Source organism: Myodes glareolus, chromosome 3 (genome assembly GCF_982192425.1).
Source record: "Myodes glareolus chromosome 3, mMyoGla1.1, whole genome shotgun sequence".
NCBI classification, from domain to species: domain Eukaryota; kingdom Metazoa; phylum Chordata; class Mammalia; order Rodentia; family Cricetidae; genus Myodes; species Myodes glareolus.
The window spans coordinates 19,586,109-19,600,740 of record NC_142028.1 but is presented as its reverse complement, the minus strand read 5'-3'; the positions used below and the strand labels follow the sequence as shown (position 1 = coordinate 19,600,740).

Below are 14,632 nucleotides of genomic sequence, written 5' to 3'. Positions count from 1 at the left end.
GGGTGTGGTAGTACTCACCTTTAATCCCAATGCCTGGGAGGCAGAGACAGATCTCTGTGAGTTCTGGGTGTTGTAGCACACGCCTTTAATCCCAGCATTGGGGAAGCAGAGACTGTGGGACTCTGTGAGTTCAAGGACAGTCTGGTCTACAGAGTTATTCCAGGACAAAGATGTACGTTTGAGGAGCTTGTCTACAAAGAATCATAACTTCCCTCTGCTCCTGGAGTTGGATGAGGAAGTTGGAGTGCAGGTGATTATTCCTTGATCCCTGCTGGGGTCAGGTGACAGTCCCTACTGGGGCAGATGAAGGTTGTATACACGTGATCAGTCCTTGACCCCCTACTGGGGTCAGGTGAGAGTCCCTCCTTGGCTCCCCATTTGGTGCCATGGTAAAAAGCTAGCCCCAGCAGAGCAATAAGCAAGCTGCTGTTTCTCCTCAACTTCATGCTCTATGGATTTCATTCAACCTGGACACCCTCCGCCGAGACTCATGGGTGAGATCGGAAAGGTGAGGATTGTGGACTGGGTCATCCTGTAGTCTGGCCAGGATGCATTGAGAATTAAGATATAATTAAATAAGAGAAACTTAAGATAATTAAGAGATAGAGATAATTAAAAAATGAAAAATACCCCGGGTAAATCAGAGTTAAAGAGGTTGTTAAAAGGAACAGTTGTCCGGTTTTAAAAAATCTAATGTTTTCCTTTTTAAAGAAAGGTTGCTTACACATTTTTAGAGGGCTCCAGGCTAGGAGCGGGAGAACGGGTTTCTCAAATTATATTTTTGGAGCAATAGCTCAACTATACCAGATTTAAAACAATTTATTTAGGTCTTAAGTCTAGACAGTTTTAAATTAAGGATTATTATAGATTCAAAGGTTCCTTAATTATACAAAAATTTAAGTTTACATTTTTTCGTAAGGGTAATAATTATTTTATTCAAAGTCTAAATTTTCATCATAAATTTGATGGACATTTATATTAAGTTCATGGATTATCTTTCAATAATATTGTCGTTTTGTCTTATTTGACATTGTTTTCACGGATGAATAAAGATCTCTCCATTGTCTTATGGCTTATAACTCTTATAAGGTTTAAAATTCTTGTTATACAGGTTTTTTAATTTATATAATCAGAGTTATTCAAAATATTTTATAACATTTATGGCTATCTCATTTATCAGGCGTGTTAGAGAGATACATTTGGGTTGTTTTCAGATTCTATATTAATAAAGTAATTCTGCTATATACATGGTTAAACACATGTCCTTATGACATGGTTAAACATCTTTTATATATAGGCCCAAAAGAGGTATAACTAAATTTTGAGATGGTATGTTGCCTAATTTTCTAAAAATCCAGGTTGTGCCAATTTACATTTCCACCAATGGTGGAAAGGTTTCTCTTAAATATAAATTATGAGCAATGTTTGATCTTGGTCATGTCATTTAAAATAAGATGGAGTCTCAAAAGTTATTTTGATTCACATTTCTCCTATGATTAAAGATGTCATATTAAGGATTTTTTAAATATCTTTCAGTCATTTTTAAGTTTGTCCATTGAGAGTTTTCAGCTTAGGTTTGTTGCATATATTTTAATTTTATTAATTGCTCTTTGGAGGACTATTTCTAAAGTCCTTATGTTTTTTATATGGATTGATGACTGACAAAGATTTCCACATCTGTAGCCAGATATGTCGATCCTATTAATTATTTCTCAAAATGTTGGCGGGAGGCAATGTGCCCCCATAAAGATAACAATTTTAATAATCCTATCCAGTTGTATAAGTGCTCACGTACTGGGTCAGATAATTATTTTCTGCCCCTGGAAAAGTTCCAGGCAAAACTAATTCTAAAGGATGTTTTGGGGTTCGCTATGCAGCCCAATATTTAGGCCGGTTGCAATGGCACAGGCCAATGAAATTTGCTCTTTGGAGCAGAGACCTGTAGGTCTCTAAGACCAGCCAATGTCAATACTGGCTGAGCTAAGTTTTGGTTCTGAGTATTTGTAACTCCCAATATGTAACATCGTCCAGTTCATGTATTAATTTGGGGTAGAGGAGTGGTTTATATGTTTCTACAGGATGCAAAGCAATCCATTTGGGTCCCTGAACGTCTGATGCGGACCGTGGATTCCTCTATTCAGAAACCTGAGAACGAGGCGAGATCAAGAGATTCCACAGACACTGCGGCGGTGACGGAGATGGCAGATTCCTGAGAGATGATCCAGAGCCTGCCTTTGCCCCTTTCCCAGCTTCCTATCTTTGCTCTGCCTTGATCTGCCTGTTTAGCCAAGGCTGCTCTACCCCCTGAGGGGAAGTAGCTACTTCCCCTACCCTAGATTGCAGCATTGAGTACTCGCGGCGGGAACCCTGCAGGTCAGACAGAAATACCATGGACATTCGAATTAATTTAAATTCTCGATTGGATGCTTTTGTTGATCTTTACAAACTGGGTGTGGATTTTCACCTCTGCTGGTCGCTGGATAAGATTTTGCTGCTTTTCTCGGACCCCAGAATACAAAATTGCTAATTGGCTTTAATTTAGTATGGTTAGTCATTCCAGGGGTCCCATTTGTCGGTGCCGTAGCCTTACTCAAAGGGCTCTATTCAGAGCAAAACGTTTCAGACACTGTGCAAGCACAGTCTCTTCCAGGATTGCTCATGTGTATGCTGGAACATTTTCACCTGGCCAATGGCTTCAGGTCCGCCACGGCCTGGCCCTAGTAGGCATTCGCCTCGGAGTATCTTTCAGCATAAATGTGGCTGGATTCAATGTATGACTAGTGAAGCAATGACGGGTTTATTGCACGGGGGGGGGGGCGGTCTCGCCTAAGACAGGGGGTGCGTTTGGACCTGAACACATTCCCGTAGGCGGGTTTAGAGATCTAACCCAACGACCGACATGCCTAAGACAGCTGCTAGTCATCATATTTTATATATATTTAAAGGGAGACTTGTAGGTACACAGGTTCCCCATTTTTCTGAGGCGCTATGCAGGGCTGTTCTGCTTCCTGGTTCCACTGCATCAGCTTGAGGGTGTAGCATAGAACTGCCCTCTCCTGTTATGTTAATTTCACCTACAGCCCAAGGGTATAGCTTAGAGAGAACTCTCCCTTTACTGTTATGGTAATTCCACCTGCAAGCAAGGTTCTCGCCTCAGGCTAGGTTCCCGGGTCAGCTTTTCTCTGAGCCTGAGCACGCCCACCTGGCTTCCTCTTTTCTCTGTTCAGCTGCTCTCCGACCTTGGGTGTGGCCCCCTGACTTTTCTCTTTCCTTGTTCCTGATGGGGGGCTGGTGTCTTTCTGCCCCACAGTATATATACCCGACTTATGCTTAATAAAGCTGCCATTTGCCACTTGCTCCTTGGCAGATGAGCCCGGTCTCTTTGTGTGTGTGTCATGTGTTCAAACCCTTAGGACAGTCGTCCGTTCTCGTGGGCTCGAGTCAGGAAAAGCGCACGCCTGTTTCGAGGTTCGGGTGTCCACAGAAAAATGAGGACTATTTCTGGAGTCCTAATGTTTTCTATATGGATTGATGACTGACAAAGATTTCCACATCTGTAGCCTTAGTTGTTATGAGTTACTTAGTTGTTTTATGATTCTAGCTTCTCTTCACCATGTTTTTCATTGTAACTGAGGATCAGCTTCCAATATTGCTATAACTAAAACTTTGCTTTCTTGTGAAATAATTATTTTCTGAATTGTGCAAGAATCACAAAGGTTGAATGCATACCGTATAAAATGACTTCTTGAAACTCCTCAAATTTAACATTTCTATAGGATCCCAATTACATTCTGCATAATCTTGGGAGTCCCTATAATCTGGTAGTCATTTTTATATGATAATTGGATAAATTTATGTTGGTCTTTTAACAACCTTAGACCACTCCTCATCAGTTTCTTAAAAAAATGGTGTGATAGGCTCTGCTCTAAATTCCTCTGTCTGTGCCTGACCATTTTTCTCATTTTCATTTGTAGGCACTTTTAAGGCTTGCATAACCTCAATAGATAGTCCTTATAAGGTTTGCATATTTCTAGTCAATTTTTTCTAATTCGCACTAGTAAGTTTTCTAAGGCTTATATCTTGTCAGTAGCAAATCTTTCTAAAGCTTGTATCTTATTGATAGCAAGTCTTTCTAAGGCTTGTTCATTATCAGTCAAATTATTATATTTGGCACAGTTATCAAACCACTTTTAAGGAATAAAATATGAATTGCTGAACTGATAACAAGTATGACCAACATTATGTCAACCCTAGCTAAGTTGCTTAACTCCTCACTTATTTTGTCCACTTGTAAGCTCTCCATACTAGCACTAAACAGGGTCCTACCTTCCAGCATTGGGATATTTCTGATTTTTAATTAGATAAAGCTTCACCCTTCTTTTTAAAAATAAATTAGTTTTTTAAGCCCTAATTTTCCCTTTAAGAATTACCAGATTCATCACCAGATCTGCTGACAGATGGCAGTGAAGGCAGAATTATGAGCAAGGGAAAGTAGCTGGGTTGGTGGTGTTAGCCTGGGATGGGGTGCAAATAGCTGGAAGTGTTCAGTATGGCTGGACAGGGGACAACACTGCTGTGGTGACAGGAGCAGTAAAGGCAGGTAGTCCCAAGTGGAAGTGTGGTGGGTGGGTATCAATGTAGCCAGGCACCATGGTGAGTGGGGGTTGTGGCTGTGGGGGGATAGCCAGGCAGTTGAACCAGCTTAGCTTTGCCTTGGCACTAGTGCTGGTCACACAGCACTTGCCAGGGACGGGAGAGGCAGGCTTACTCTGTTCTGCCCATGCATTTGTGCCTACTAAGCAGGGAAGGGAAGGGAGAGACCTGAGCAGCAAGTGTGAGAAAAAATCAGTAGGAGCAGCCTGATTAGCTAGGACTAATTAGCTCAGCGTTGGAGGTCACTAGGTGGCTGACTAGGGTGATTGCAGAGCTGTCAGTTGGTGCCAGAGATGAGTGGCTGACTCAGGCCACTTCAGAACCACAAAATGGATATGCACAGGACAATGTGAAAAGCCCTTGACTTGAAAAGTTGGTGACCCTTGATGACATGGAGTCATATAAGGAAATGGCAACTTTGCCACCATGTGATTTCATCATGCATAGGACACTAGATATTGAGACCTGATAGTGTGATTTCTTTTACTGTTTTATTAAAAAAAATAAAACTTGAGAGTAGATATTAGAGAAAATTCTGAGAGATCCAGGGAGTGACATTTAGCTGATCTCCCTCCTCTCTTCAATTCCCAAATTGAAAGTGCCTTGCTAGCCCACAGCTTCTGCTCTTTTTGCTTTGTGCACCTTTATATTGCTCTGTGAGTTGAGTTGGCCCAGGAAGTCTATGGTCCACTTTGCCTAGCTTAATTTGGGTTTCACCCTCAAAACTAAGGTCAGGGAGTATATATAGCACCAACCTAGCCCCTCTGCATATGTGTTACAGTGGAGTTCCCTGGTCTATTTTGGGACTCCTAACAATGGAAACAGAAGCTATTCCTAATGCTATGGCTGGCTCTTGTGAACCTAGTGAACTTCAGTGCTGAATCTTTTACATAAGGGAGGTGCTTAGTCTGTTTCAACTTGATATGCCATGTTTTGTTGATACAAATGGGAGGACTGCCCTTTCTGAACAGAAACAGAGGAGGAGTGGATTGAGTGGGAATGGAAAGGAGGTAGGGGAGGGAGTGGGAGGAGAAGTGGAAGGGTAAACTGTGGTTAGGATGTAAAATAAATTCATTTTAAAAAGAATATCCCGGTATGCAATATGCTCATTCTTTCCTGGCTACCTAGACCCAAAATAATCGCACTGTAGCTATATTAATTAAAATATTGCTTGGCCTATTAGCTCAGGCTTCTTACTACTAACTCTTACTTCTTTAGGTAACCCATTTCTATTAATCTGTGCACCACTAGGAAGCTGTGGCTTACTGGGTAAATTTCCAGCTCTGGCCTGTCTACTTCAGTAGCTAAATGGCATCTCTCTGACTCTACCTACTCTCTAGAGGGAGAGAGAGAGAGAGAGAGAGAGAGAGAGAGAGAGAGAGAGAGAGAGAATGTTTAGATTTCCCGCCTGATTTTACTCCGCTAATTCATTCGCCAAAACACCTTTATTCATCAACCAATTAAAGCAACACATATACAGAAAGACATCCCACATTATCTCCCCTTTAATGTCTAAATAACAAGGAAGTTTTTAACTTTAATATGGTAAATTACGTAGAGCAAAAAAGTTATTAAATAAGAATTATAGCTAAAACATTTAGCCTATTTATATCTGGCAAAATTAAAGAAAATATTCTATCAGTTGTTTTATCTTTGTGAGTCTAAAGTTTGATATCTAATTTCTTTTATCATAACTAAGGAAAACTATAACTATAGCTATTTGCCTTCAATTTCTCAAAGACCCTAGAAGGATATTACCTAAATAATTAGAAAATGCATTGTAAACAATGTTTAAAACTCTAGAATTGACAGAGACATTTCATTGCCTTGACAGTCACCCAAAATTCTTCTGTAGCATTGGGGTATCAATCTTCAGCCTACAGGCCTATAATATCTGGCAGACTTTTCAATGAAGCAGGAAATGTGAAGATTTGTGGAAGTTTTTCAGTCACTTTTTTCTATGTCCTGCACAATGTCTGGCAGTTTCTTTTGTGAAGCAAGAACCCTGAAGGATGATCCTGTCTTTTGGAATATTCAACAGTTACTTTTTGGTGGATCCTGCATGTCTAGTTCATACAGAATAACATCCAGTAGTCCAGACAAGAGCAGTTTCTTGCCCGAATAGCTAGCAAACTCCATTAGAAGCTTCTTCAATGCTCAGCATCCTCTTGAAATAATTGGTACTACCAGAAGCAGACATGTCTCACTGTCAAAAAAAGTCTTAAGTTCTTTAAACATTTTAAATGCCATATTCCATGGTTTTATAAAGTATTAAAGATAATCTTTCCAATTGAAATATTTTTCTGTATATCTAGAAAACCTAACTAATATAATTAAAAGTTTGGTTATTACAGATGATTATTAATTTGTATTTCTTAATTATACATTACAGCTTTAGATAAGCTGCACAAACATAAAACCTTAAACAAGAGCAAAAATACATATACATGGTGCAAAAATATTGACCTTAAATTTGTGTCAATAAACCAAGATCCATACCAATGCAAAGAATTCCTCTCTATATCATATTCCCCTTTAAATAAAAACATACATTTATAAATATTAATTTTGGGAATTTGGACCGTGTTTTCTTCAAACTGCTCCATGCTGTTTGTTTAGCAAAGCACTTTTAGGGTTCATGGAAATTGTTCTTCAGGTCTTGTTTCATCAAACCACATTAGCCTGGAAGGAACCCATAGCTTCTCATCTTTTGTGGGAACAAAACAGAACCTCTTTTACAAAGCAACATTTCCTTAAACCCCAATTTTGAAGCCAAGATACCTTTATGTTGAATTAATTTAGCAGTCCCCCAAATCGTGTCTCTCCAAAGTCAAAAGATTCAAAGAAAACACAATAATATATGTATATATATATATATATATATATATATATATATATATAAAATACTCTCTGTGTGCACTCCATCTTTATGTGGCTTATTTTTCTTTATTACTTTTATCTATGACTGCCTGTACTTCTCTATAGAATTTTACTGTCTCTTTAAAGCCTACATATATTTATCTAAAACTGTGACCCATTCAGAGGTTTTTTTCATCTGAATCTTTCTTTATTGCATGTCTTTAATCATTTTCTGACCAGAAGCACCTTATTTTTTTTTTAGTATTAAGCAGGCATCTCCAAGACCGACTTCCACAGCCTTGCCTGTTTGCTCTGCCCAGTCCAACATGGTGGAGGCATGTTCTTCACCTTTGTGAGCCTTACACACTACCCCAGCTCCAGGGACACAGTCAGTCTACAACACCACAAAGCAAATAGTAGCATACTGCTCACAAATGCCATTTAAGTGCAGGACTTCCCAAAAGAACCAGAGTTTGTGCTGCCAGTACAAACCAGAATGTCACCATTTCTTAAAGGAGCTGTACTTCTGTTTGCGAACTGTATAGAACCTATCTGGGAAAAAAAGCAGCTCCCAAGAAGCTATACTTGGCTCTGCTCTTTTATGTCTTGAATTCCTTCCCAAGCTCTCTCAAGTTTTCTTTGACATAGTATCCCTACATTGATGCACCCTTTGTAAATGGAGACTGTTCATTCTTTCCTAACTGCCCAGACCCAAAATAATCACATGGAAGCTATATTAATACAATACTGCTGGACCTATTAGCAGTCCAGCACTAATAAAAAACTTATTTAGTAAGTTATTCTTACTAAATAACTCTTACATCTTAAATTAACTCATTTCTACTAATCTGTGTATCACAATGAGGCTGTGGCTTACCTGGTAAGGTTCTAACTCTGGTGTTTGTTACCTTTGGCAGCTACATGATGTCTCTCTGACACTGCCTAATATTTCTGATCAGATTTCCCACCTGGCTTTACTCTGCTAAGCCAGTTGCCAAAATAGTTTTATTTATCAACCAATAAAAGCAACACATATACAGAAAGACATCCCATATCACCAGGTCTAGAAAAATGCCTCAGGATTAAGAGCACTTTCTACTTTGAAAGTGGTTCCCTTCACCCAAATGGTAGTTCACAATAAACTGTAACTTCAAGGAAAACTTGTTTTCTTTGAACTTCTTCAGTATTGTGTACAAGTGGTTCACATACATAAACTTAACATAAAATAAAATAAATAAATATTTATTAAAAGAAACTCACAGAGTTTTATTTAGTATGTTAAATATACAAATAATGGGTTTCATATAAAAATTAAAGATTCCATCAAAATGTAACAAGAATATTAGTGTCGAAGCTAAAGTCAGTATTATGTTGACTAATGAAACACTAGTCTTGCCTCCATTGTGAAGCAGAGCTATTATTATCACCATAATTATCACCATATATAAGTCAAGGCACTTTATATAATAATTGAGTATAATAAATAATGATACGTAGGTTATAATGGTCTATATGTAAAGAATAAGAAAATGAATTTAAATCTCACAGCAAATATAGAAGGATGATGGCTCCTAATTAGGAAAAGAAACAATAGAAATTAGGAAAAGTCAATGTGCTTTCTGTATACACATTGGCCATACATCAATCATTAAAAGAAAAATAATCACTTAATACAATCATGAAAATTGCATATTCTTTTACTTCATTTTTTTTTACCAGACTCTAGGTGTGCCTAGTAACCTGTTCTTCATATTGATGGTCATGTGAATTTGATATAAAACCTTCCTGCTACATGCATTATTATACACATTATAGCATAAGAGCTTTAACCTTTGGAAACTGGTCTCTTCACATGAAATATTTGTTAGTGCTCACACTGTAAGGATGTTGAGGGTGAGCTACTGAGGGTGTAGCTTGGTGGAAGCATGTTTGCTGAGCATGCAAAAGGTCATAGCCATGAGTATCAGCAAATAAATATTAATATATCTTTTTATTGCCCACTAGTATGGAAGTTACCATTTATTTCATAGTATTCATATGTTAAAGAATTCTTTAATTTTAAAATAATCCTGATTATATGTTACCATTCATTTAATATCTGGAATGCAGGCACACGACATGTTTCCTCTGTCTTGTGTCTTAGAACATTTTAACATTTATATGTATACTTACATATATTTACATATTCATTTAATTCTTACTATTTACAAAATATTAAGAACATACAAAAATGGATTAATTCAAACTGGTGAGTTGACTCAATGGTTCTTGTTGCCAAGTCTGATGACACACACATTTGATCTCCAGAATCTAGACAGTAGAAAGAAAGAGCCAACTTCTGCAAGCAATCATCTCGCCTTCACCTGGGTGTTTTTGCATTTATATATTTGTGTGCATATGTGCTCATGGATGTGCATACATACACAAACCTGTACACATAAAAAATAATTTAAAAAGAATTCATGCTGATTAGGAGTTGGCCACTCATAAAACACTGTAAATTTCTATTCATTTTAAAATCTGCACAGTTATAACCATCATGTTATAAAATAGGTACATGATGACATAAATATTAGAAAACATCAATGTTTAGTTAGCATTTCCAGAAATTATCATAAGCCATACTTTATTTTAATTATTAAACATTAAAAATATTACAGTATATAGCTGAAACAACATGCAAAAATAATGTATTTGCAAATAAACACTTTATATTGCTAAAATAATATATGTATTTTAAGAATTTTAATTCTGAAACTAGTACTTAGATATCATCAAAATAATTAAATAGCTTCATGATACTTGGAACAAAAATTTATTTTAGTGCATCTAATCTTATATTAGATGCATGCTATATCTTATATATTACAGCCTAATAATTTTAGGCTATACATTTGTATATATTTTTCAAATGCATATTATGTTTCTTTAATGTTACAAGTTATTTGCATAGTATTTTCATTAGGTATAACATATAAAATTATAAAGCATTATAGGATGAATAATGTTTTGAGAGAAAAAGTAATAATCTGAATGAATTTCTCATGAATTTCTTATTCCTCTAGAATAAGAAAAATAAACTCCAATATATTTTAGAGATCTGTTGGGTAAACATCTTTGAACCTGCACCTGAGCCACCACAGCACAGAAAGAGAGGCATGTCTCAGCTTTGTATTTCCCCAGATCAAGACCCAGGGGTGTCCTGAGGGAAAAGCTGATGCAGCAATCTGGCATAATCTAACATAAATAATGTTCATCAACCACTCAGTTCTCCAAATTTGGATGAAAAGAGCCACAAAGAAAATGTCACATAGAAGGACATGGGTGGTCACTATTTGCAAGGCTTTGATGTGGGCATTAGCACAGGCATCTCTGCATCTTTGAACATGCTGCTTTATCTTTTGGTGATGTCTCCACAGGGAGAAGATGAGCAGGAAGAAAGTTAACTGGGAAAGTGTAAAGGGTATGGAAGTGAAGATACCATTGTTAATGACTAAAATAGCCCTGTAAAATTCTGCAGAGCTATTTGAAGAGAAATCATATAGCAGATGTTTTCTGTCGCCACCCATCTGTGCATCAATGTATGAGTTAATTAGTAGAGTATTTAGAAACAAGAGGGCCAGAGAGATGAATAAAGTCCCTGAAACCACCTGGTTAACTTTCATCTTTAAGCAAACAAAAATAGAGTTAGAAAAGTTGGCTATTTTGAGAACATAAAAGAGGCCAAGGCATGTAGCAAGCCACATGCTAAAATGGTTGCTGAAAATCAAATGAAAATTAATTAGTTTTATCACTGTTCTAGTTGTCACCAGGTCTGAGTACAGCATGGACACCAAAATAAAAGCGAGTAGTGTCAAAAGAAGGACGAGTCTGGAGAAAGCCAAGGCTGTGAGGATTTGGTTCACAGATGAGGTCTTTCTTTTCTTGACCCAGTCCATGCAATTCACCAGAGCTATGAATCCATTTCCAAAGCATCCTATTATTACTTCTACAATTAAAATAAATATAAGTGTGCTCTGTATGGTGCCATCCATTGTCTTTAAGGAAAGTTATAATTCCTCAGGTCACTGTACAAAATTTGAAGATCTGTATCTGAGTCTTGAATTCTTAAAACATACTCACTTTTACAAATACTCTATGCAGTAACAAATAGCAAATATCAGGCTTTAACAATATTAGGCCCATATTGCATCCATTTCTCCATAAGATTGACCTGTTATCACATTGAGTTCAGTGAAGCTCCATGCAGAAAGTATTTCTTAGGCCAGGTGGTCTGGAGTACTTTCAAATGAATCCTAAAAAAAATACTAAATTTTCATTTGCGAAGATGAAAATAAGTACCTATTATTTGTATTGGTTCTGTGATTCTTCTCTTAATATTTAATCTGGCTACTATAGATACAGACAAGTAATATAAAATCTAACATACAGAAGGCAGCCAAAACTCAAACTTCTGTAAGGAGCTTTCTGAGCAATGAACATTGAACAATAGTGTTCTGCAGATCTTCTTGAAACTGACACTTAATCTGTCTGATAAAATCACAGAAATTAAAGTTTATCTAAATTCTAGCACTAAGAAGATAATCCTACATGTATATCATTTTACAAAACTTTTGATACATATGCATAAATACCTACAAAGCATGCGTTTATTTGAATCACAATCATCTGTTTCACATTCAAACTTTTCCACTCTTCTTGACTTTTATTGCACAATTGCACATTCAGCCTATGCATGGCCCTGTGATAGATGATCATACATGCGTATAATCACCTCAGAATTAATGCAAAATTCAGCAGACATGAAACTATTTAACCCATGCTTGTAGACTAGTACAGGCCTTTCTGTTGTGTTATGAAAGTCACTGGGCAGAGAAGAATCTATGTTTTAATCAGGAATTCTCCCCATTCTCTCCCTTCCCCTTGTCTATTTGATTTCTACATTAGTGTCTAGTTATACAATAAGACACCTTCCTCCAAAATCTGTTCATAGGAACCAAGCCAGATAAAACAGTTTAGGTAGGTTAAAAAAATGTAAATGAGTTGAGTGCCACAACACTAATCAATCAATATCAGGAAATAAGTTTTAGAATAACTGCCTAAAGGAAAAGGAAATTACATATCATTAGCCTTAGGGATCAAAGAGAAAGACATGTGGCACTTCAGTATGAAGGTCTAATACCACCCTCCATCTCCTAAATCAATTCTTAACTAGATGAAAATCAGTGAATTTTTGAAATTCTCACTATTTTACAATATTTGTTTGAAAAATATACAAAGAATAGATGAAAGAATAGAATGTGAATTTTTTGAGTCAATTTCTAAGAGTCAAAAAATGCACCTACCTCCTGGGGCAGGAACACTGGCTGATCTTCCTGGTTGCAAAGATGAGCTCAAGTAAGAAGAGCAACAGGAATGCAAACACCTGGGGGTGTGGCTGTGTAGAGTGGATGATAATAGTAGTGTTTCATGGGCTATGTACTTTACTGGCAAATGTATATCTATGGGCTATTAGAAGTCAATAGTAATATGGCTCTGTGAGTAAGTTTTCTCCCTTCATTTCTTCCACAAGCATGTTTGATTCTAAATGACTTCCCAAGTCACATCTCTGGGGATGGGCTTCCCCTCTAATTCAGAGACAAGGGAAGACAAACACTCTAAGAGCAAAAACACAGCATTCTTGAGAATAGTAAAAGGCAAAACATTTCCAACAGATATTATTACTATTTATCCAATGATGTAAGGGTGCTGAAAGTGAGAAAGATGGGCTGATATTTCATCCATGAGGATTTCATTTCTTGAGGGAAATCTCAACTGGGAACTCCAGGTGACAATTTCACCTTCCCCAGCCACTTTTCTGCTAGATGCTGTGAATACTACATGTCAAGGCATTATTTCATTTGCTATGTCTTATTTTCTTTAGAAGTCTCAGCTGAGGGAACACTCTCCATTGCCTGAAACTATCTAATGGGAGCCACGTTTGTTTGTCTTAAAGCCAAAGTTTATTTTGGCTGGATGTTTTGAGTGTTGGATATGATGTTATTGTGTTACTTATCATCTATGTATCAATATCTTCCAACTTTTTCTTTTAATTGGCTTTGCTTAATTAACTCACTCATCCAAAATCCAGCATATGCCTGTTATAGATAATTCTCTAGGCTATACACACAAGTTATTAGAAAAGAGAATTCTGTTCTCTGCCAGGGAGGCCTGTTCTCACCTTGGGGCTCTTTCCTGAGTCCCAAACCACAACTTTTGTTCTGCATTGAAAACACCACAGGATTTCACATGTCACATATAACCTTGGGAAAGACCATCTATCCAGACAAGTGATAGGATACCAAGGACAATTCTAACATACTTCAACCATAACCCCCCCCCCACCACCAAAAGTCAGTCCCAAAGAGAGAAGCAGTACCTTCATTTTAGAGTCAGTGTTGATTTAGGTATATTTTGGAAGCTGTAGCACTCTACATTTTTACTGATGTTCTGATTTTATAATTATTATGCAGAATTCAATCAATCAAATAAGATAAACCAATCACAATTTAACCTTTATTTTTCTCTATCTGGGTTATTATGAATACAATGATTATTCCATGTATACATTTCTATAAATATTTAGAATGTTTCATAAAATATAAAACTAAATTAAGTTCTGGAACAGCATTATTCTAATTTAGCAAAAGCTAAAACAAATATGATTTTAATTTTTTTCTTTTTCTGAAATACTTGTACTGTCGACTCTAAAGATACTTTTTATTTGAACAATAAAAAGTTGTTTTGTGAGATGACAAAGAAATTGTGTGATATAGAACATTAATCTATATCAAACTCATTAATCATGTTTAGTTGCCTTCTTTTAATGATTACAGAAACTGTCTTGGCCTGCTGACAGGGCAGTACTTAGGTAGGCATGGAAGATGAAACTGAATTATGTGAGGAAGAAAGTAGAGTCAGAGAGAAGTCATGGAGCCACCAGAGACAGATGCTGGGAATTTTACCCGGTAAGTCATAAGCAATATAGAGATTAATAGAAATGGGTTAAATTAATATAAGAGTTAGCCAACAAGAAGCTAGCAGTGGAGCAAGCAGTTTTTTAGTGAATATGATTTTTGTG

General features: G+C 36.9%; 1 protein-coding gene across 1 annotated transcript; it reads right to left on the bottom strand.

The window, feature by feature from the left end:
* Positions 1–10,604: 10,604 nt before the first annotated feature.
* On the bottom strand, positions 10,605–11,546 carry LOC125399320 (taste receptor type 2 member 129-like). Its single transcript, XM_048432794.1, has one exon. The coding sequence runs from the start codon at positions 11,544–11,546 to the stop codon at positions 10,605–10,607; it is 942 nt and encodes a 313-aa protein (XP_048288751.1).
* Positions 11,547–14,632: the final 3,086 nt, after the last annotated feature.

Excerpts from the sequence above, each read along its gene's own strand:
- LOC125399320 (XM_048432794.1), bottom strand. The coding sequence starts at position 11,546 with ATGGATGGCACCATACAGAGCACACTTATATTTATTTTAATTGTAGAA.